This window comes from Alligator mississippiensis, chromosome 7, assembly GCF_030867095.1.
Source record: "Alligator mississippiensis isolate rAllMis1 chromosome 7, rAllMis1, whole genome shotgun sequence".
In the NCBI taxonomy this organism is placed as follows: Eukaryota; Metazoa; Chordata; order Crocodylia; family Alligatoridae; genus Alligator; species Alligator mississippiensis.
Window position 1 is genome coordinate 62,007,111 of NC_081830.1, and position 21,883 is coordinate 62,028,993.

The 21,883-nt window shown below is 43.1% G+C and overlaps 1 protein-coding gene and 1 long non-coding RNA gene across 2 annotated transcripts; one reads left to right on the plus strand and one right to left on the minus strand.

Annotated features, from left to right (window-relative positions):
* Nucleotides 1-2,926: 2,926 nt before the first annotated feature.
* On the minus strand, nucleotides 2,927-19,451 carry SIAH2 (siah E3 ubiquitin protein ligase 2). Its single transcript, XM_006259161.4, has 2 exons — nucleotides 18,842-19,451; nucleotides 2,927-4,411 (listed from the first exon to the last, which is right to left on the minus strand). The coding sequence occupies exons 1-2, from the start codon at nucleotides 19,250-19,252 to the stop codon at nucleotides 3,854-3,856; spliced, it is 969 nt and encodes a 322-aa protein (XP_006259223.1). The 5' UTR covers nucleotides 19,253-19,451; the 3' UTR covers nucleotides 2,927-3,853.
* Nucleotides 19,452-19,689: 238 nt separating this feature from the next.
* On the plus strand, nucleotides 19,690-21,387 carry LOC109284179 (uncharacterized). The gene is made up of 2 exons (XR_002091535.2): nucleotides 19,690-19,797; nucleotides 19,908-21,387. It is a non-coding gene; the product is annotated as an uncharacterized LOC109284179 (long non-coding RNA).
* Nucleotides 21,388-21,883: the final 496 nt, after the last annotated feature.

Here is a 21,883-nt window from a genome sequence, read left to right on the forward strand (position 1 = left end):
ACTTTTCCCCGCTGCTACTAATTCTGAGTTCCACTTTCAAATAGTGTAGTGTAATCTTCAACGCAAATGTACTGTTTATTTCCTCACAAAATAATCTATACTACAGCCCTTTGGATCTGGAAAAACAGCTACTAACTAAGTTAGAAATACAAGTGAAGGGTCAGCTGCAGTTGTTTTAAAAATATGCTGCTTGTGAACTATTGTACAACATGCATGAGTGTTGTGAGAATTAAAGGTTTGTATAGCACAGTATAATAAAAGGCTTTCACTATGATGAAAGGTTTTTACTGCTAGTTAGCTCAAGGGAAGAGCAAAGTGAGCTTTGTGCTGCGGTATCTCAATTGCTAACCAGTATAAACTAGCTGGGTTGTGCCTAAGAGCTTCAGTCACTGCAGTATAGGAAAAGCAACCACACTGCAGAACATCCGAGTTACTGAGTGATCTACCAGCAGAGTGACTGAAGTAATAGCTGCTGAGTTGTTCTTCAAGCTGCTGCATTTATACAGCATTTGGAGCCTCCAGGTGTCTTTCACACACCCATGCAAGCCTATTGATTTCTCACCACTGGTAAAAAAGACTGTCCCAGTGACTTCGCTTTTACATCAGTAGTGATAAACTCTGCCTTCAGCTGGTTTTAGGGGGGTTAGTTACTGAAGAAAAGCAGAAGGCAGAACAACTTGCATCAGACCTTAATGTTCTGCCATTGAGACTGCCCTTTGGACTGGAATTGTTGGAACAAAACTTAAATGAGTCCAATGTCCAAAACCTAGTCCAGTGAGGGGCACAGAAGAGCTGTAGCTGTTACTGAAATTAATAGGCTAGTATAGTAGCAGTGTGGGGGGAGGAGAGGGCTTGATGCCCCTTCTGGCAGTGCAGGGGCAGATTTTATCCATCAAATAAGAGACACCTTCCCAAGGCTTAATGTCTTAGAGCAAACCTTTAAAACCTCCTAAATCAGGGGCCTGAATTTCAAAGTTGATCACCCAAAGCTACACTGACTGCCATGGTAGCTGGGGGTGCACAGAACCTATGGATTGTAGCTTTTACGAGTCTAAATATGGATTAATGTGCCCGTGTATATGACCTCCAGCCGGAAAATGTTGGATTGACCTTCCACATCCCTTGGGGTTAGTTAGCTTGACTTGAACACAGTGCTAACCCTGAGGTACAGATTTTTGTGGGGATAGGAGCTGAGTTTGAGCTGAAACTATCAATGTAGTGAAGGCAGCCTGTGGATCCTAAAATGTATCCACATTTAGATTTGCTGCAAATAAAACATGGTACAAGAAGCTTTGAATGAATTTACCATTACTCAACCTTCTAGAGCCTTAATTCTTGACTTCAGCTTACTGATTAAAAATGTCTGATGACATCCCTTTGTGTATTGTTGTAGGTGATTTCAGTGGGATCAACTTTTACAGATGCCAAAGAATTTGAAGTCTGACCTTGGCAAATGAGTGAAAGAAAATTCTTCAAATATTTGATCTGCAAGTGGAACTGTATGTGCAACTGATAATTGGTATAAGAGCAAGCAGTAAAAGTTTTATATAGTAATTTTAATTTATTAGGGCTTTAAAAACAGGGAGTCTCAAAACAAACTATGGAAATATTTTCTTTTTAAACATGGGGAAACAGAGTATGTCAATGCTGCAATCACACTTTTGATTGCAAACGTAGATAACCTTGGGCCCATAGGGTGTTTGCAGACATATAAAAAACAAACAACCCCCCCTCCCCAAAACCCCCCAAACAAACCAGTGCTTTACTTTAAATTCAGTGCGTTCCTCTGCTGAGCCCTGTGCATGCCCAGGAGAGGCAGCGCGTTGCTTCAACCTGGCCTGCCCAATGTCTGTAAAGAACAGGTTGCTTTAGTGGGGCTTTTATCTAATAGCTGGTTAAATCAGCTTTAGCTAAAAGTGCCAAAAAGCTCTGCTGAAGCACCCGATCTTTACAAATACTGAAAAGCTGGGTTGAAGTAATGTGGTGCTTCTTCTGGTAAAGTGCATTTGTTTTTTGGGGGGTTTTTTTTTGATGTCTCCAAGCAGCCATCCATGGTGGTTAAATAACTTGCTTAAATGGACAGAGCTAATCCATGGCACAGCCATGACTCTTGCTTTAGCCTGTTAGGTCTTGCAGAATGTCAGTCTCTGAACATTTTGCAATTCATCTTGTCCATAGAATAAATAATAGTTTCTTTTCTAGTGAGAACTGGGGTACCTGGGATCACTTTACACAAGCTGACATGGCTTCACTGTTATCAGTTAAGTATGATTATAAAGATATCTTAATGCATGGTTTTTATATATTTCCAAATTTATATTAGATGGTTCCTCTGCTCTGTTACAGTGCTACTTCCCACTCATGTCTAGTCTTTTCTGTATGGAATCTTCCACATAGCTATTAGGGCATCACATTGGTAAGACTGTATCTGAAAATGTTTTAAGTTTGCTTCCTTAAGGAGCAACTCACACTTTTCTTTCAGGTATCCATGCCCACCCCCATTTTAGAGCAGAAAGAAGATGCCGTCTTTTTTTGGTCACAGCTGTACTGTAACAAAAACTCACTTCCCATAAGAATAGTGCCTGATCTCTAAAGACCTACATGTGCTTGTTCGGCTGCTTTATCTTTGTAGCTTAACTATATGTTGCAGCCTTAGATCTAATCCTATAAGCTAAAAACCATTAACTCCTGCTGAGGAAGCTCTACATGTAGGAAGTATACCAAGTCTGTCCATAAAGTGTTCTCTTTTCCTCTGTTGTGATTCAGATAAAATGTTGATAACAGTTAAGCATGTGTTGACTCAAATTATCACAGAAGAAAACTTTCAGGTATAGGGAGGGCAAAGGATGTGAACCAACCAAAAAGGCTACTCCCGTAAATACAAACCTTGATTGATGTGGGTGCTTCCATCAAACAGGCCACTTGATGCTGTTTTTGCAAAATATTTATTAAAAAACTAAAGTAAATATGGCAACAAAACTTAAATAGCAAATGACATGACACTGGCCATAAAGCTTTCACTATATTATTCTAATCAGTCTTTTACAATAGCAATAATCAAGTATGTCTCCAGGGAAAGCCACATGTAAACAGCCTGAATATATCTATATATTATAAACTCCTAGCTGTTTGAGAGCTATTAGATAGTGTCTCCTGCTTTACTGGCACCTGATACTGGGCTCTCTGAGCAGTGTGCTGGGTACATTCAAATAGCTGAAGTGAGTGGAAGCTGAAGAGACTCAACACTGCAGGATCAGGCCTTTAAAGATGCAGCAAGTTATCCAGTACCCTTCTTCTCTCCTCTTTCTTCATTTCAAAAACATTTTAGAAAATAAAGAAAAGGGAATTGGAGCAGCAAGGGAACCTGCACCAAAGTACCTTGCATTCCTTTCTGAGTCAGTATCTCACAGGTCTCAAAACTGAAGCTGTATGTCTTTCCCTATTGATCTCCTTGTGTCCCTCAGGGAGAGCAAGGCAAGAGGCATTTGTTTTACCCTTGGTGAATTCCTGCTAACCCAAGTTTTGGTTGCAGACTGGAGGGCAATTCAGTCCCTCAGGTCTTTTAAAAAGCCATATCCAATGGAAGCTTTTTGTAAAAAGGGGATAGAAATCTTCAAAAAAGCATCCATGAATTTTAAAAGCCCTTTTTCTGCTTAGATTACTAACAGGACACACTTGCTCATCTTGTCTGGTTAACCATGACTTTAAATCCAAAGAGACGGTTGTTAAAAATGTTGGCTAATTAGGAGCTCTAATATATATGAAGACATAGTTGAATACCATTAAAAAACCCTTAGTAAATGTAAAGCGCTATGTCCAGACAACCCTAGGTTTCACTAACTACACAAATAGATCAAGGACAACATGTAGAAATAGTCACATTGATTCCAAGGTTTCCATTGTCTGCAAAAAGGTGTGCTATAGCTGTATCGAAAACTAGACAGTCGCTGTTCATGATGGCTGCAGCCACGCCATCATGAATAGAGCGGGGTGTTGCCTCCCAGGTTAACCTGCGACGGTTCCCATTCAGTTCAAGTCTGTATGCAAAGTTCTCTGCTTGTTTGCGGGTGCCAATGAGCAACACGATGGCAAAAAACTGTTGGTGACCCTCATACTTCTCCTGCTTCTCTAACACCAGCATGAAGTGATGACCAAAACAAGACTGCATCATGACCCAGTCGACGGCTCCTGGAAGGTTAATGTCTGTGGCAAGAAAGACTATGTCTTCTCCCTGAAGGGTGGTGATACTTTTGTGGGCGTGCATTAGGTGGGACATTACTGCTTCCAAAGAGCCCTGCCATTTACAGGAGGCACCAGGACATGGACAGGAGTACGGCCGATATTCACAGATGTCTTCGTGTTCCGGCTTTTCTGTATGGTGGAGTGTCAGGGAACAGCCTGTGGTGGCATACTGGAAAGAAACAAAACACAAGCCATCAAGAGACCTGGCCATTTTTATTGTTCAAATGCTCCCAGTTGGAAAGAGCAAACCACGGAGCGTCGGCAAGGTCATCATTGTATTTCAAATGTTATATGTCACATGCTCTAGCCACAGAGTTGAGCTTTATTTTACCAAACATTTATTCTTGTATTGTCTGCTTTTCAGTGCATATTTTAAGCACTTAAATAAATGGATTGTAAGATGGTCTGAGTTCACCCCAGCGTGTGCATCTAGAGCTGTTCAGCTGAATTAAGCTGAAATGATCACAGCTGGGTTGTCTTCTTTTCTGAAAGTACAGAAGACTCCATGCCTAAAATCCAGGTGGGACAATGAAAAACATTTGTAGGCATTTGGACAAAACTGGAATTGGTCTTGAATTCAGTGAAATATTTGTTTGAATATTTACAGTCCCAGTGCTCTGCTCCTGCTCTTCTCCTTGATGAGAATCAAAGGAATGACACTATCTTCAACAAGTAAAGACAAGAGCATGAAGAAGTTAAAAATAATTTAAAATTCTTCTTTGTCAATTTCTGAGCAACACAGGTAAGGACATGTGATTTATTTTCAGCCAGCAAACATACTTCTAAACTGTCAAAATAGATTCAATACTCCTTGAAAAAGAATGCATTTCTTCACCTTCTTATAGCAATACCCCCTTAGGGAGAAAAAAATCCTTCCCTTTTTACCCTAATGGTTGAGCTCCCTCAGCATTGCTGTGTGAGACAAGCCAAGGCACTTCCTAAACTGACAGCAAGAAGCCCTGCCTACATACATACTTAGAATCCAAGTGATAATGGATTAAGCAGTTTTCCTTCCCCATATGGCTTAAGTCTAATGAGATGGTCATACAATGACACAGACCTTACAGGAGAGGTCAGTTCTTCACTTCCCATAGTACCAATTTATATACCCATTTTATTTCCAGCTTTACCAAGGGGGACAGTCCAAAACACCAAATAGCAAGAAACCTGAGCCACTATGCCACAGCATCTGAGAAGTTGTTGTTTAACTCTTCTATATGCATGATAGTTAAAAAATGTCAAAAGACAGTTCTTACGTCAACTATAGCTTGGTGCAATTGAAAGTGCTACTGGGAAGTTCATCTTGGAATTCCCTGCCTTTATCTCAATATTAATGTGCTCTTAATAAATATCACTGGTATTTTGGATGTTAATGATTTCCTTTAAAAATAGCAAGAGAGTATTTGGTGGCATAATAATTTGGGTTCAGAAGTCAGGGAAAATCCAAGAGCAGATGTGGTTACAGCTGACCTGTAATTTTTAAAAATTGGACTTACTCTTTGTTTTAACATCGCACAAAAAGACACTTTTTTAAAACAATATCAGGATTGCCAAGTTTTGGAGGACCCCAAATATTTATTAAGTGATTAAATACCTTAACACAGAAGATTGAGTGGCTGCATCTCTAACATTATATCCTTTATTCAAAATGTATGCTAATAATTGGACCTAAGCAGCAATACTGAAACCATACAATTGTCCATACTTTGACTAAAAACCCTTTTCTCAATTACCATTGTCATAAATTGTGTACTATCAGAACACTGCTAATCCTGGTTGTCATACATACAGTCTTCAAGGGTAGACAGCATCTTTATTTCTCATGCCAAAATAAACAGATTTTGATAGTGGGACATTTAAGGCTGCCTTTACAGATTACAAAGCTTAAAAAAAACCCACAACCAATTTTTTACCTTCCTTTGTAAATCAGTCAGGTCCATTGCCTCTTATAAGTCAGCCTTTAAGAAAGGGCTCAAGAAACCAAACTGACCAATTAGTGTGCTTACAATTATGAACAGCCAATAATAGTCATTACCAATTCACAGGTGGGATATAGTAGCTGCGGCAAACTCAATATACCTCTCAATACTTGTATTTGTGCTCTACTTATTTACAACATATGAAGTTCAGCTGATACTCTTGATGCAAATACTCAAGTACTTATGGGACTACTGGGTTGAGAAATTATGTTTAGAGTGCCTAGAAACATCAGTATTTTAGCATGGTAAAGAACCCTTAAAAATTTGTGGCAGGTGGGAGTACTTTTGGCTCTACCTCTTTCTTGAACTATAAAAGGCAGTGAGCTAAGGAGTCAGTTCAGGTTAAGCAACTGAAGGAAAAAAAACTAATTTTGAACAGAGGCATTTATTCAAGCTTGCAGCAACAAAAAGCACCTTACATGTGAGGAGCTATGCAAGAGGCCTGAGAGATAGAAGAATTCAGGTTTCAATCTGAGGAGGAAAAGGCAGAAGACCAAGGTAGGAAATGGCACTGGGAACTGTGCGCTGGGGGGTTGCCCTAGAGATCTCACTACAGTATTATCCTCACAACAGTAAAGAACAAGGACCTAGCGCAACAGAGTAGGCCAAGATCTCCAATGGTAAGCATCCCCTTCTGACTGTTGAAAGTGATACTGCTACTATTAGCCAGTAATAAAAAAAATAAATAAATAAAAAATAATAAAAAAAACCAAACAGTTGTAATTAAGTACTGCTTCCTTATAAATCAAGTATATATGAACAGAGGAGATTGTTTTAGAAACCCATAGACTCAGTAGGTAGGACTACATCTGTTCCCGCTATAGGATTCTTGCTCCTTATCTATGCTTCTGGACCAACAAGCCAAAGTTCTAGTTTGCAAGCTCTCCAGATATATATAGTGATATGCTATCTTCAAATACTTAAAAGCTTGAAGACTTTTCTGTTGCACATGATGATAAATGGTACCATTAATATGTCATAGTTTGTGCAACATATGCATTTGTGGCTCTTTACAGATAAGACCCAATCTTTCCCTAGAGGAAGTAGAAAAATAAGCAAACTTACAACTTTAGTCTTATCATTCTTCCTCTTCAAAGTCTCCAAAAGTAAATTAATGCCCTGCCCGCCCACCCCCCCGCCCCTTACCAATATTTCTTGAGGACTTCTGGGGAAAGTAGTAAACCAAGGTGTTCTTTAAAATTATCTTGTTAATCAAAAAAATTAACTCTTCCAAATGTTGGTTTTCCAATGGTTATTTTTGGCTTTATATAAGCACAAGAAATATCAGATCAGAATGCTCAATGCCAGACAAAAGGATCAGACTCTCATTGTGGTGGGTTACTGTATTGTACCCATGACCTGGCTTGCTGCAAGAATGCTGGTATACAGACTTCAGTACTTTGTTCTACTTGTACTACTTTGCTTCTGCAGCCTGCTTTAGATGTTGTTAATGAGTTAACAGGAGCCTTTCATTTGCCTCTCCCACCTCTTCCAAGTTTTAAATTTCTGCTAAGGCAATTATTTTGCTATATAAAGCCACTAAGCAGGAAAACATGAGTTCCATGTATCCACAATGACAGAAGAAAGATGGGGTCCTCTTGGCAAACAGCACAGCCACAACCAATGCCAAATGGTGTAATTTGTCAAGAGTAGCTACACTGCTGCTAAATTGGCAGCCCTCTTTGTACTCTAAACGAGGTAGCTCTCCTATGATTTCACACAATCGCAGCCCTTATCAACACTATAATCAAGCAATAGGCTGATTAGCAGCTTTGAACTGAATGTTTTCACTAGACACACCAAGTTTGCACTGATATCTTAAGACATTTTGTGAAGATTAATATTTCCAATGCCACCTAACATATCCCAGCATTATCCATGGGATAAAGGGGGTTGTAGAGTAGTAAAATGCCTTGCCTTGAGCCACATGGGAAATCAGTAGCAGAGTTTAGACCAAACTGGAGCAATCCTGATCCCAGTCCTGCTCTGTTAGGTTTACCTGCTGTACTAGAATTGGTATTTGTGGAACACATACACTTGGTGCCACAAGTCAAAGTCTTCTACTGAAACAAATATATACCACAGGGATACTGTTACATCCTCTGGGACCCAGAAAGGTTAGGGATCCCTGGCTCTTGTCTCTTACTCTGTACAGTTTGTCCCTGCCCCAAAAGGTAAATTACCAGACATATCAGGATTCACTGATATGTGTACGTCTCTCCTCTGCCTCTATACATTCAATAGCAGATTGTTCCAGATTCACCATGATAGTAGATGCAAGTGTATGTGGAATATGATCGAAAGTCTCCTAAATATTTTCCCCAGACAACTTGGCAAGAAGTCTTTGTGTTTTGTTTTTATGGAGGTTTTTGAGCCACATTCCTACTTCTACCATTGTCTGATATACGTTACAGCCATCCATTTTTCCAGCTAACACATACAAACAAAAGACTTTTTTTTTAAATACAAATTTTCAGTTATTGTTTTAGCCATGGCATAGAGTAGACAATAGATTAGTGAGGGACCAGAGAAGTGACAGTGATGCATTAGAAAAATAAAACCATATCACATTTCTTAAATGTACTACTCATCAGCATGGGCGGATGTAGGATTAAAAAAAAAAGGGGGGGGCAGATAGTATGGTGTATCATCACCCATAATGCACACTTTCTCCAGTTAGGGAGAAACTAGAAGCTTTACTAAGATGCTAAGGGTCTAGTAGTATATTGTTCAGTTTAAAAGCAAAAACAAATTTAAACTTCATTGAAATGTGCACTAGTTTGCTAGATAATTATATATTAAGTTTTAAAACGCACAACGAACTAGGCAAGAAACGGTCAAAATGGTCAAAAGATTTTGTTTCATTAGTTCTGTAATCACTGTTGTTAAATGTACATATCTCATTCAGATTCTGTAAAACAAAATCTAGTCTTCTTGAGTTTCTTGCCAGGGACCTCCAATACCTCACTCAGTCAGCTATTTCCATACCTGACATAAGGTTTTTAACTTTAGCTAAAAACAGGGTGCAGAGATGTGAAATAACCATTTTGTGTAATGTCTGGTCTTCTAACAGATGGCAAAATTGCAGAAGAAAGGATAATTTGAATAGTGGAACATCAAAATCATTAAAAAGGAGAGGATCATTAACATCTGTGGAATGAAGGGAAATTAGCAGGAATGAGGTGGATTACAATGAGCCATAAAGTTGATGGACTAACTTCCTTCCCTCACTGCTGCCTGAGTAGTAATGCTACTTCCCCTCCTAGGCAGTAGGCTTCAAAATTTGGACTGAGCAAAAATTAAGAAACAACCACTGCATCCCCTCTGGATCTGCCCTTGCTCCTCAGTAATATCATATGTGTGTTGGCAAGCTGCATTGGATCCACAGCAGAAACACTCTGGCTCCCCTGAGATTGGTGGGGAGGCTATGTGGAAAGTTCTGGAGGCAATGACCATTAAGGGTGGTGAGAGAGGGGTTTCCTGGGAGAGGGGACTGGGGATCCCTGTTTGAGGGATCTAGCTATATGACTGAGGGGAGGGTGATCCCAGAAGACTTTCAAAGAAATTTGAGGGCTGGGTGGTAGCCTGCATGTAGGGAAGGGATTTAGTCAGGGTTTTGTCTGTTTTTGTTTCTCCCCCCCACCCTTGCTTTCAAAGTGTTTAATCATATTTATTTATTTATTTATTTATTTAACCGTGTAATTAAATGCTTCAGTTTTTCTGTGGCAAATCATGATTTTTAGGGCAAACTTAATAACTTGGGCATACCCATTCAAGAGGTGGGGGGACCAAGAGGTGCGCCCAAAGATGCACCCTAAACCTAGGGTACATCTCTGGAAGCACCTCCACAATTGATGGCTTTGTTGCATGTGCCTTGAGCAGCCCCCACATATTGCCCTTTGCTGGAAAGCTATGCTGATAGGACTGTGTTCTTGTTTTGTGTTGGTATTCAGTAAATTCACCAAAATGTTAAATGTGAGTTTCCTTAAGTGCTCCAACAGGAGAAGCTTAATATCTGCGGTGTGAGTTGTCGGCGTAGATGAGCTTTGCCAAGAACTATATGGTGAAAGGGGGTTGTTTTGGCTTGTGATGTGTAACCCAGGTTATCTGAAGTAACCCATTGGATCTGGATGCCCAACCCACACTGATATCTTGCCCTAACTGAGTAAAGTCTGGCAAGTCTCTCAAGTACTAAAGGATACAGCCCTAAAACCTAGGTGCCTCTTGCAATCTCCAATACTTTGCACTAGAGACAAGTTTTGTTAGGTTACAAGCTAGCTACAGAGCCCTGTGTTCCTACTCTTCTAGCAAAGCTCTATCTTCTATCACTGGAACCAGGAGGAAGCTAAATTTTTATGTAAACTAGAGATACCTGGAACTACCAGGATCTATTCAGCACTTTGCAAATAAAGCAAAGTATGCAAATAGACTTGATGGGGAAGAATATCTCCAAAGTATTAACCGCCCCCAGTAATGAAGGATAAATACACTTCCAGACTGGGAGGTGGGGGAAGAGGGTGAGGAGAGTAGTAGAAAAGAATAATAGAAAACAATATTAAAATATAGAAATATCACTGACTACTACTTCATAGCCTGTAACTTACAAATCCAAAAAAGAGCCTGTTGTGGCTTGAAACCAGGCAGTATGAGCTCATGTTGGGGATTTTTATTATATTTGCCCAAGACCTAAAATAAGTAACGAAGACTTGAGAGACAGCTTTGAAGAACACAGCCCATGCATAGTGGGTAAACAAAATACATCTATGAGTCTGAAAGTCAGACAGCTGGTATACTATTTACTTACTTAATATCATGCCACCAGCTCTGTTTATTTTATGCAGAAAACTAAAATAAAAGGATCAAATTGAAGATATTTATTAACCATCAATTTGCCTTGATCCCTTTATGTAGATTTCTGTTAGGGTTGGGAGGAAGCAGTGAGGTGCAGAATGAAACTCAATTTTTTTTCTTTAAGTCAAAAGATTGTTTTCCACTGAGTTTAACAGGTTCTAGTTGGTAAATAGATCTGACTTTAAAGGGCTCAGAATAATTTCTCTAGTTATAAAGAAACATGGACTGCAGAATCTGCAGGTGGTATATTTTTTTAAAGTATGAACATTGATACTGTTGAGCCTTGGGACTTCAGGTTAAGAGGAAATTGAAAAATGTGGGTTGTTAGCACCTCTAAAATGAAGCCACCTACTGCTCTGTGAAACCCTACATATTTCTTCCCGTTGTCATAAATAAGGGAAATATTTCTTTATTAAATTTGCTAAATTGGATCATAAGTCAGATTATCTAGATCATAAGAAGCTCAAGTTTATGCAGGGAACACCCAAAATCATTTTGAAGATAGATGATGCTGAATGTGATTCCATGTAGTCACCTAGCAGCACATATGCTACAAGTGTAAAAATAACTTGACATTCCCTCCTCCAGCTGAGGTCAAAACCAAAATGCTGGGAGGAATTCTGTGCTATGAAGATCTGAAGTGAATTCCACTGCAAACTGAAACAAGCAAGAACTATCTAGACTTCTAACAACACTGAACAGAAGGGGCTGCTCTGCACAGGGAAATGTCATTTCCATGGTCACAGCACTAATCGCTCAGGCCTGAATGCTTGTTTATAAAGGGCCATCGGAGAAAGCTAATAGTAAAAGACAATGCAGAAGACTAACAGTAGCTGGTATGTAAGGTTGCAGAAAGCCCCTGTAGTTGGCTGTATCTTCAGTTCAAAGTAAACATCAGTATTTATAAATCCCAATTATTTTACGGTAAACTTCTGAATAAGCAGGGAGTCTGAAAAATGTACTCCCTTGCACAGCTTGAGGCTAGATGGCCAAGATTCAGGTTTGTGGGGTTTTTTTGTTAACACAACTGAACTGCAGCACATCTCGCATCAGGATTGCCAAATTGGATCTTAATATCTATATAAGCAGTCCCAGACTTGAAGGGTTTTTCTTTAATGCATAGCATGTGACAAAACCACTGTGGATCACATGAAGGTAATTCCAAAATAAAAACAAAAACCTAGCTGCTTAAACAGCACTTCTGAGTAACTAACCACTCTGCATTTTACAACTTTACATTTTATTTAGAAAGCAGGATGTTACTCCAGCCATGTCTTTGAATCTACTGATATGCATTTAAATTTTTATAAGAGTACCTGAAGCACTCAATAGGGACTGACTTCAGTAATTTTAGCAGGACTAACATTTGCGTCTCTCAAGATTTGCTTCTTCCAGAAACCCATACAAAGCAAATCAACGATAATTCTTAATAGTAAAATGCATCAAGATTGCAAACCACATGGGCCTATTCCTGTAAGCCCTGTCCTGTTCTAACCCTTCCCCTACTGTCTCTTAACTCCATGCATGGCCCCACATCTAAAATTAGTGCCCTGCCCAAAAGAGCTCCTGATCTATCTTTACTCCCTATTGATAGCTTTTGAGCACTGTAGGGACAGGCAGAAGACTTCTAAGCATGGAAAACGGCTACTAGGGATTTAAACACCTTGTGCTGCTGCTACTTGTCCCTGGTGAACACCTGTGCCATGTGTGCTCTGGTGACAGCAGGGTATCTGGGGTGGGGTAGAGAAGGATGGAGTCAGCAACTGTGCTAGCCCCCGCACCCTTACCTGGGGTCCTGGGGGTCTCTGGGAGCTGCTGGAGCATGGCTCCAGCCAGCCAGGCTCCAGTTCTGAGCAGCATGCACTACTGCCATGTGCTGCTCTGATTTTTGCATGGGTTTTTTGACCCTGGGATCTCCCGGAGTCAAGAAAACCCCCTCACACTGCAAAGTAGTCATGTGGGGAATGCCCGCATGTGCAGTGCCGCAGATGGGTCGGTGGCACCACATACCACTCATCTGGATGCAACCTTTGTGTCAGGCCTGTGTCTTTTCTATCTGTACACTCGGTACAGCGAAGTCCTGATCCTGACCAACACCTCTGTAATACAAAGAACAGTGTGGCAGTGCTGCCTGCAGACCTGGGAAGCCTGATCACACTGGTGCCTACCTGAACTGCACAACTCTGCTAATAGCAGCAGCAAAGTATAAATGACACTTCTGACTCTGCTGCTGTCCTGAGGTCTGAGAAGTATGTGAGAACTATTATAACCCTGTTAATCTTGCTTTGCTGATCTTTGGGCAATTAAGAGCAGCAGCACAGGAATAAAGAAATGTCAATCATATTTCAGCCTGTTTCACATGGGCCATTGTACCACTGCTATCTCATGGCTTTCAGTCACTGAGACCAGAACTGAATTTACAACCTAGAGGTGAAAAGCTCCTAATCCCATTACCAAGTGTCTGAGCTGGCCAGTTCCCATAGCCTTCCTCAATCATTCTAACCTCCAATCTCCATGTCTCCTTCCTCTTTCTCCAGCTACTGTTAACCAAGTAAGGGCAGCCCTGTATGTGGGAACACCAAGTACAGACCTATGGTTAACCAGAGATTATGTTACCAGGGATTTGGGAACAACTGTTTCTTTAACTGCAAGAGGTATGGACTCTAAGCAGGTATTTAAGCTAATTCACATTGTGAGAGGATTTTTGTGGGTGATGTCTTTTTAGACCAACTTAATTTGACCCCAGTAGTCTTTCCTGCCTAGAGCAGAGGGGCTGGACCCAATGATCTCACAAGGTTCCTTCCGGCCCTAAACTACTGTGAATCTGTGTGGTTGTAATAAATTTAGACAAGCTTTCAATGCATAATTCACATTGTTATCTGTACCTTAACATATGTCCCTATGGAGACCTGACCATTTAAGAGTGCACAGAGCTGAATCATTAGTTGATCTCCCTTATCAAATGTGTACTGGAACTCTCTGTAAGCTGAATTGCCTGGCACTGTCTCTGCCTTGCACAGTAAATATCAGCAGCTTGATGTCCAGATACAGACCAAAATGAGAGGGACAGGCCTAAAGAAGAGAAGGATTAAGGTACCTATAAGAGAGTAAAAGACAAAATCTGTACATTACTTTCTTCTACCCTTCCTATGATGTATACTACCTTTGTTTCAGAATTTCAAGAGAATTATCTTAACTACATTGGGAAAGGCTAAGTACTTGTGTGTCTGGCTACCCAACCCCATGCAAGATAATGGCTCTTGTTGGGGTTCACAGTAAGAAGAAAAAGGGATGTTTGGTTTTGCCTATCCTGAGAGCCTCTGAACAAGATGAAAACTGATTGATTTATAACGTTCTTAAAGCAGCAAAGCTTAACTGTCAGGCAGAGATTTGTGGTTTTTAAAGTTGGACTGCAGGTTTCCCCCAAAACAAGCTGATGCACTTTTTTTATTGATTACACATAGTTAAGATGCATGGGGAGACGCTTTTTTTTTTTTTTTTTTTTTTTTTTTGAGATTGACAAGCCTATCCCTTCATTTTAGGACTTTAAAAAGCCTTCCTAGATGAGTCATCCAAGAAGTCCAACAATAAAAGATGACAAAACTGTACTTGGAGCCTTTATTTCAAGAAAGGTGTACATTCTCTTTCTTCATCTCTTGTCCCCCTTTAAACCTCACAAGCCAGGTAAAAAGGGAGGCATACTACACCTGGAAATGCCAGTCAGACGGGTTTCGATGCTAGATGGGCCAATGGCCAGCTTCAATATGAAAAGCACAAAGAGTAGGATTTGGATCTGAGAAACTGCTATAGTTGTGTTGCATGGATTTCATTGAGAACAACTAGGGAATGCCAACTGTCATAGATAAGATGAAAACTAGGCACTAAAGAAAATAAATGGAAATGAGGCCAGCATCTCGGTGAGGGGAAAAAAAATGCAACGAATGACTTTTTTTTTTTTTTTTTTATTTCCTTTAGACTGAGAATATGACACAGCTGAGCACATAACTCTCTCTAAACTTCTTGCTGTGTTGGGTTTAAAATGAAACATGCGCATTAGTTCTACATTCTATCTGTTATTACCCTTATCAGCTTAATTTCATTGTTCAGTATTTGAATGGGAGCAGACTGCTACATTCTTAAGAACTCATGGAGATGCCTACAGCCATATAACTTTGTCTTGTGATTTAAGCCAGAGCTCACAAGCTAGAGAAGTGTCCCAGCCAAGGATAATGCTCAAAATGCTGCAGGAAGTAGCACTGATGATTCATTCAGAAGGTGTCATTCTTCCCTCTGCATCAGTGATGAATCAATGCCTGTGTAGGTTGTTAGAAGGCGTTGTGCTGGGATGGGTCTCTCCTAAAGTCTGTCCAACTAGCAACCCCAAGCAGCTATATCTTCAAAACAGCATAGATCTTAAGCATTGTGTTTGACCTGGATCATAACGTTCTTCAAACCCATTTCACTGGGCAGTCTTGCTGCTGTTGCATATAATTACATTCAATAACACAGAATATCATCGTACTTTGTATTCTACAATGGAGAGAGGGTGGTTTTAGCACCTGCAGGAGACATGCCTTATTTAGTTTTGTAAAGTTAGTTGCCTCTAGGAACTCCAAGGAACTTTTTTTTTTTTTTGATGGGGTGTGTGTGTGTGTGTGTGTGTGTGTGTGTGTGTGTGTGTGTGTGTGTGTGTGTTAAACAAGATCTAATTAAATAGCATCTCCAAAAGTAAATGCCATTCTGGCTAATTCATATAGTGAATGATATGAAATTCGGAACCATTTACCTAATTCTTCCAAACCCCCTCACATCCAGAGTTTGATATATCAGTGTTTGTTTAATCTGCCTCCCTGGCAAAAGCTCTGAGAAGTTCAGAACTGATCTAATAACTTCCACTACAATTGTTGAATCATCAGGTTATCCGTCCCTCTCCCTCCAAAGAGGAAAACCAGCTGAGGAGATGGAAACAAGGCATCTACCACACAAAAATAGTTTTGAAAACATATCAATGTTGCATACTAAAATATCTAATATCTCCCATGTAAACCAGGTCTTGGCTTGTAACTAGAGGCCAAACCAGAGGGACAGCTGATACAGGATTCCTGCAAACTAGGGCTACAAACCTGCCACTGCCCATTTTGGAATAACCTCAGGAAAGCCCTGGAAGCCTACAAACCATAATGCTTCTGTATCAAGTCATCAATCAAAGTTGATGGTAAACTCTTAAGCAGCATTTTGACTAGTTTCAGATGCCATAAGTCTTATGTCTCTGCCTCTTCAAGGTTACTGTCTTTTTACAAAAATTCCGCAATAGTAACATCTGTTATACCTTTTGGATGGCTGAAAAATGCAACTGGTTGAAGTGTCACACACCTTGTTCTGCATCATTCCTTTCCTAGCTGATAAGATCCGGCTTAATGGCTAGCAGTCTTTTTTCCAAGTCACTCACAGGACCTCAGCCCTGAAAAATATTTTGTGCTCAAAAAGCAATTTTTTTTTTTTTATGCTATAAAATCTTAATGTTCTGCAGATACTCTGTCCAGACCCTGTCATCAGCGATTCCACCTTGGGTTCTACACCAAGCTGTGCACAGAGCTGAAATGTGACTTGGAGACGTATGGTTGACTTCCTGCTGATGCTGAAGGAAGGAATCCTATTTATGTACCTTGCTTCCCAGGTCCTTGCCTAAAAGAGCACCCAGGCCTTGGGGGTGAGGAGAACGAGGACAGAGTTGATACAGGAAATACGTTTTGTTTAGACTTGTTAGATTTTATTCCAAATTTAGGAAATGTCCTGTTTGTGGTGAACAAGCTTTAGAAAATGAGACGCAATTATAGGGGCATGCATGTACATGCACCCATGTGCATATTTATACACCGTAAAATGTCAAATCCTTGTTGGAACTACAGTGCCAAGTTATGTTAGAATAAAGCAATTAAAACAGATCCTTAAAACAAAGAACACTTTCAACTGTAATGCACGACAGGCAGATGTTACTGCTGGAGTTTTGTTGCTGGCTGTGGCAGTGTCATGTGACCTTACAACTTAAAGTACAAACATTGATATAGGTAGGGCATGAAAGCCACTATTCTGAAAATACAAAAAAGGCTGGAATTTCAAGGACAAGCCTCAGCCTGGAAAGTAACAGAACGAGCAAAAATGCTGCTAGCTGGAAAGCCTGGGACACGTGCACAAAGGCACAGATGGTGGAAATGAAGAGGGCAGTAGGGCCTCCTGTCACTTTTTCTGAGCCAGAAGGAAAATACGTTTTTCACTCAACTTTAGTCCAGCCTCTGGGGCAGGCTATCAAATCCTCCTCACAATGGCACAAAGTCTGTTGCTTTTGTTATGTGATCTCCTGTCCCAATCCTGAAAGTAGATACATAAGTGACATGTGTGCTAGTTCCCTGGGAATCTCACTTGACATGAAGCCCATGCTAGCACAGTAACTGTAGGACCTGGACTTGTCTGGAAAATCAAAGCTCTGATAGGTGTAGCTAGAATCTGTTGGATATGTCATGAATGCATATTTCACTAAAGAGATCTTTTAAATAGATCTTTACAATATGCTCTCTTACTGAAATAAAAAAAAAAAAAATCTCTTAAGAGTTTTATCTTTCCTTGAACTTAAGTTTAACCTTACTTTGTAAATATGCTTTGTGGTTTGCCATGGCAGGAGCAGGGATTAAACCTTTACTTTACAGGATACCATGAAATAAGGTCAGTTTAAGAAGCAAGTACCCCTCAAACTGCAGCTCTGTTACACTTCCTTTTTCAGTGCGTTTTTCTGGCCCCCTTTTTCCTGTGTGAAGAACCCACAGGAATTAGAAGGGGGGGGGAGTGAAACTGACTAGATGCACAGATGTAAGTAAACTAATCATGACACTTCTCTCTATATAATAATGTTAAATAGGCCAAAAGTGGTCAGTAAGAGTGCGATATTTTTAAAATCTTCACAACCTCTTTAGTGACCAAGCTAAAATACCAAGTTGGGTAAACCACAGCTCCTCCTTCACAGTTACTTAGAGAATGGAATTTGCCCTACAAAAACAAGGCCCAGCCCAAAAAACAATGCTGTAGAATAGGTCAGACCATGAAATGGGGCTCTACCCACTTATGCAATATCATTTTTAGAAATCCAGTGCTCGTGCAATGATTCAACAGTCAACTCCCTCTTAAATGCCTGAATTACAGAATTAGACATAATGTCAGCTTGTGACACAGCTGTGAAACAGGCTTAGGGCAAGACTGCTGTACTAAGCTGTGAACATGTCTGCAAAGAGGCAAAGCAGGGAGATCTTTTGAGACCTGCTCAAGGAGATGCACGTTCCTGCTTCTTCGGCCTGTTTCTTTTCCTGCTCCCTACCCCTTCTCCCCGGGGAGGAACTGTGCTCCCCGCAACAGGCCGCACTCTGCTGCCCAGGTGGGAGGGGGGAAGCACCCCACTGTGTTGTCCTTGGGACCCACTCGCTCCAGGAGAAATGAGGAGCTTCTTGGCTTCCGCGGACCGAGGGGGGCTGGTATTTGCACAGAAGCCACACACGCGCCTGGCCAAGGTCCAGGAGCCCCCGGTGACCCGGCTGGGACGGGGTGGAGGATGTTTCCGCTCACTACAGCCTGGAAAGGGGAAGTGAAACTCCTTGCTCGCGCCTCGGCAAGTCTGCAACCACGGCGAGGCCGGGCGGGGCGGGCAGGGCAGGGCAGGGCAAGGAGCCGGGGCCCCTTGGGGCGCGGTGCTGCAGCGGGAGGCGCGGGCCGGGCGCTCTTACCTTGCAAGGGAAGAGAACCGCCGAGGCCACTTTCTCCATGGCCAGGTTCCTGATGCTCGGGGTCAGGGACCCCCTGCACGTGGGGCAGCAGCTCAGTTTCTGTCGGCATTGGTTGCACACCAGGTGCCCCGCCTGGCACTGCAGGATGGGGGGCAGCACATAGTCGAAGCACACGGGGCACTCGAACAGCGAAGTCAGCTCGTGGTGCTGAGGCGACACCGGCCCCCCGCCGCCGCCGCCGCCTCCGGGCCCTGCAATCACCGCGGCCGCGGCGGGCACCGCAGACGAGCCGGGGCCGGCGGCCGAGATGGTGGCGGCGGCGGCGGGGGCAGCAGCCGGGGACGGCGCGTGCTGCTGCTGCTTGCCGCAGGCTTTGCTAGCGCTGGGTCCGGCGGAGGACGGGCGGCTCATCGCGGTCCGAGCAAACCATGGACGTGCGGGCAGCGGGCGCGCCACGCAGCGCCACCCCGGGTCGGGGGTCGGGCCCCGGGCGGCGCTCGGCCTCCCGCAGCACCGGCCCGGCGCGGGAGAGACGAGGGGGCCGCCGCGTCAGCGCCGCCTCCCCCGCGCCCGCGGCTCCCGCCGGCTACTGAGCATGCCCCGGCCAGGCCGCGCCGCGCGGGGAGCGGGGAGCGGGGGCGGCGCCGCGGGCGGGCGGCCGGGGCGGGGCGGGGCGGGCACTGACGTGCGCGGGGACCTCCCTGGCGCCGCCCCGGACCAACGTGGCCGGCGGGAGGCGGCGCCGGGCGTGCGGGCAGCAGTGCCTGGCCCCGGGTGCCTGGAGCCCTGCGCAGCCGCGCACCTCATCCGGGCGTCCGCCTCCCGCCCGCCCGCTCCACGGCCCGCCTCCCGCCCATTCAGGCCGGATGGGGCATCCAGCCAGGGCCCCGGCACGGACGCAGGATTTGCCCTCTTCCTTTGGCCCTGCCCGGCTCCCTCCCCCGTCCCGGGAGGCAGTGAGTGGAGATTGTTGACTTTATCTGATGCGTTTGTAGAGTTCGGGTGAAAGCACGAGAAAGTCAGTATTCTCTGGCTAGTTTGATTTTTTTTTTGGTCTAAACGTAAGGAGGAAGCTGGACTGCGCCTCGTTCTTCCCGATCGCCGTCGCTGTCAATTGTCTCTCCTTTCAAGGATGATCTCTACCGTGGCTCATTGATGGGTCTTGAGGTGACTTCAGTCCAGTCCTCGAGCCACAGATCGGTCCACAGAAGTTGCGGGTCTTTCTGCAGGGGAAGTAGGATGCCGGCTGGGATTTTGATCCTTTTCCTTCTTTCGGACTCTGTCCGACCAGCAAGCACACACGAACCATGGACACTAATATCACCCAGTCTGCATTTAAAGAAAACTGTAATGATATTGGTCAGCATTTGGTTTATACCGGGGTGCCAAACATAAGGCCCCAACGCTGGATTCAGCTTATGAGCCAATGAGCTCTGTTGCTGAACCAGCCCCATGTGCTCTGTGCTGCATAATATTCTTTCAAAGGAAGCCTTGTCTTTCATGACAGTGGGCCAAAAGGACCCTGTAGTGACTTCTGAGTGTGCTCAGACCTATAAACTACTATTTTCCTACAACTTCTGGTGAAGACCTACAAGCACTTAATAGCAGCGCTTAGAAAGATTAAATGCTCCTGATTTATTTTCAGAAATGGACTTTTGCTGATATTTCTAGATTGTGTCATGATTGCTATGTTCATCAGTTAAAGCCCTGATCTCATTATTTCAGCAGCTGCAAACACATGCTTACCGCTGTCTAATTTGACCAATGCAGCTACACTAATTTCAGGCCAGTCGTTGATGAAGTACAGCTTAGAGCAGTGGCTCTCAATCTTTTCAGGATCAGGGCTCCCCCTCCACCACTTCTATGAATTGGCAGCATCTCCTATTGAGAACTGTTGGTGCTTCCTCACTTCACTTCAGTGTTTCTTGACTTGACTGGGTATTGCTGCCTGTGATAAAACTGTCAGGCACCTGCTTATCAGCCAGCCCAGGAAGAGCTGTGGCATGTATACATATTCCTCATGCAGTAGGACTTTTGATCAGCCTAAAGCAGGCAGGAGCCACCTCATGCTGTGTAGCCCTTCCTGGTTCACCTGCCCCTTCCCCTGCTCCTGCCAGAAACGGGTACTTTAGTGGAACTGTCCTGTAAACCCCTGTCTCTTGGGGGAGTGTAGGAGGGGCCTGCCCAGGAAAGGCTAAGATGAGCTAGCTCCTGCCTACTTTAGGCTGATCAGAAAGCAGCAGGAGTGTGCACCAGGGTAGTCTTACCTGGCTGCAGCCACAGTGCAACACCCTGGATGAGAACCACTGGGTTAGAGAAAGAAGAGCCACCTTAAAATCTTCCCATTCTGCAGGCTTGTTGGTTGTGTAGTACATCAGCTGAGAACCAACAGGGCTTGTGCTCAATAGCTGTTGTTTCTGGCAGGTTGGGAAAAAAGTATTCAGTGCAGTATAGCAGAATGCAAATGGCTTCATAATGTCAGCTGTTATGAGCATTCAGAAGGGATGGAACATTCGAGGCCATTGGTAAAGGACATTGGCAGTGTGCATTGTTGTCGTTTTTATCTGTGTCTTTGGAGGCTTAAGTTGAACAGTTTGTAGGAACAAACTATTCAACAGCAGTGCGCAGCGGTAGATATTGCAAAAACTACCAGTATGTGTGAATGAAGAAGAATATGTTGGTTGAGGGAGCAACCCAGAGCAAGTAAGTATAGTTGTGTTGTAATCGTGGGCAAAGATAAACTTTGGGTCTAAACCCATGAGTTTGATACCCTTGCAGGACATGGGCCTGCATCTCCATATTGTTTCAAAGTTAGTTTCATAACATCTATATACAGGAAACCCTCGCTATTCGCGAACTTCACTATTCAAATATTCACGGGGGAGGGCAGAGCTGGGAGGCGGGCAGAGAACAAGCGCCAAGGGTTTGGAAGGAGGAGGTAGTGGTGGTGGTGGTAGCAGTGGCATGTTCTCTCCTGGAGTCAGCCGTGATGGCACTTGGGCGGAGAAGGGGTCGGTCTCCAGGTGCTGTGGGGGAGCCCCG

Excerpts from the sequence above, each read along its gene's own strand:
- SIAH2 (XM_006259161.4), bottom strand. The coding sequence starts at position 19,252 with ATGAGCCGCCCGTCCTCCGCCGGACCCAGCGCTAGCAAAGCCTGCGGC. Across the intron at positions 4,412-18,841 it reads CGGTTCTCTTCCCTTGCAAG|TATGCCACCACAGGCTGTTC; the intron begins GTAAGAGCGCCC and ends GTTTCTTTCCAG.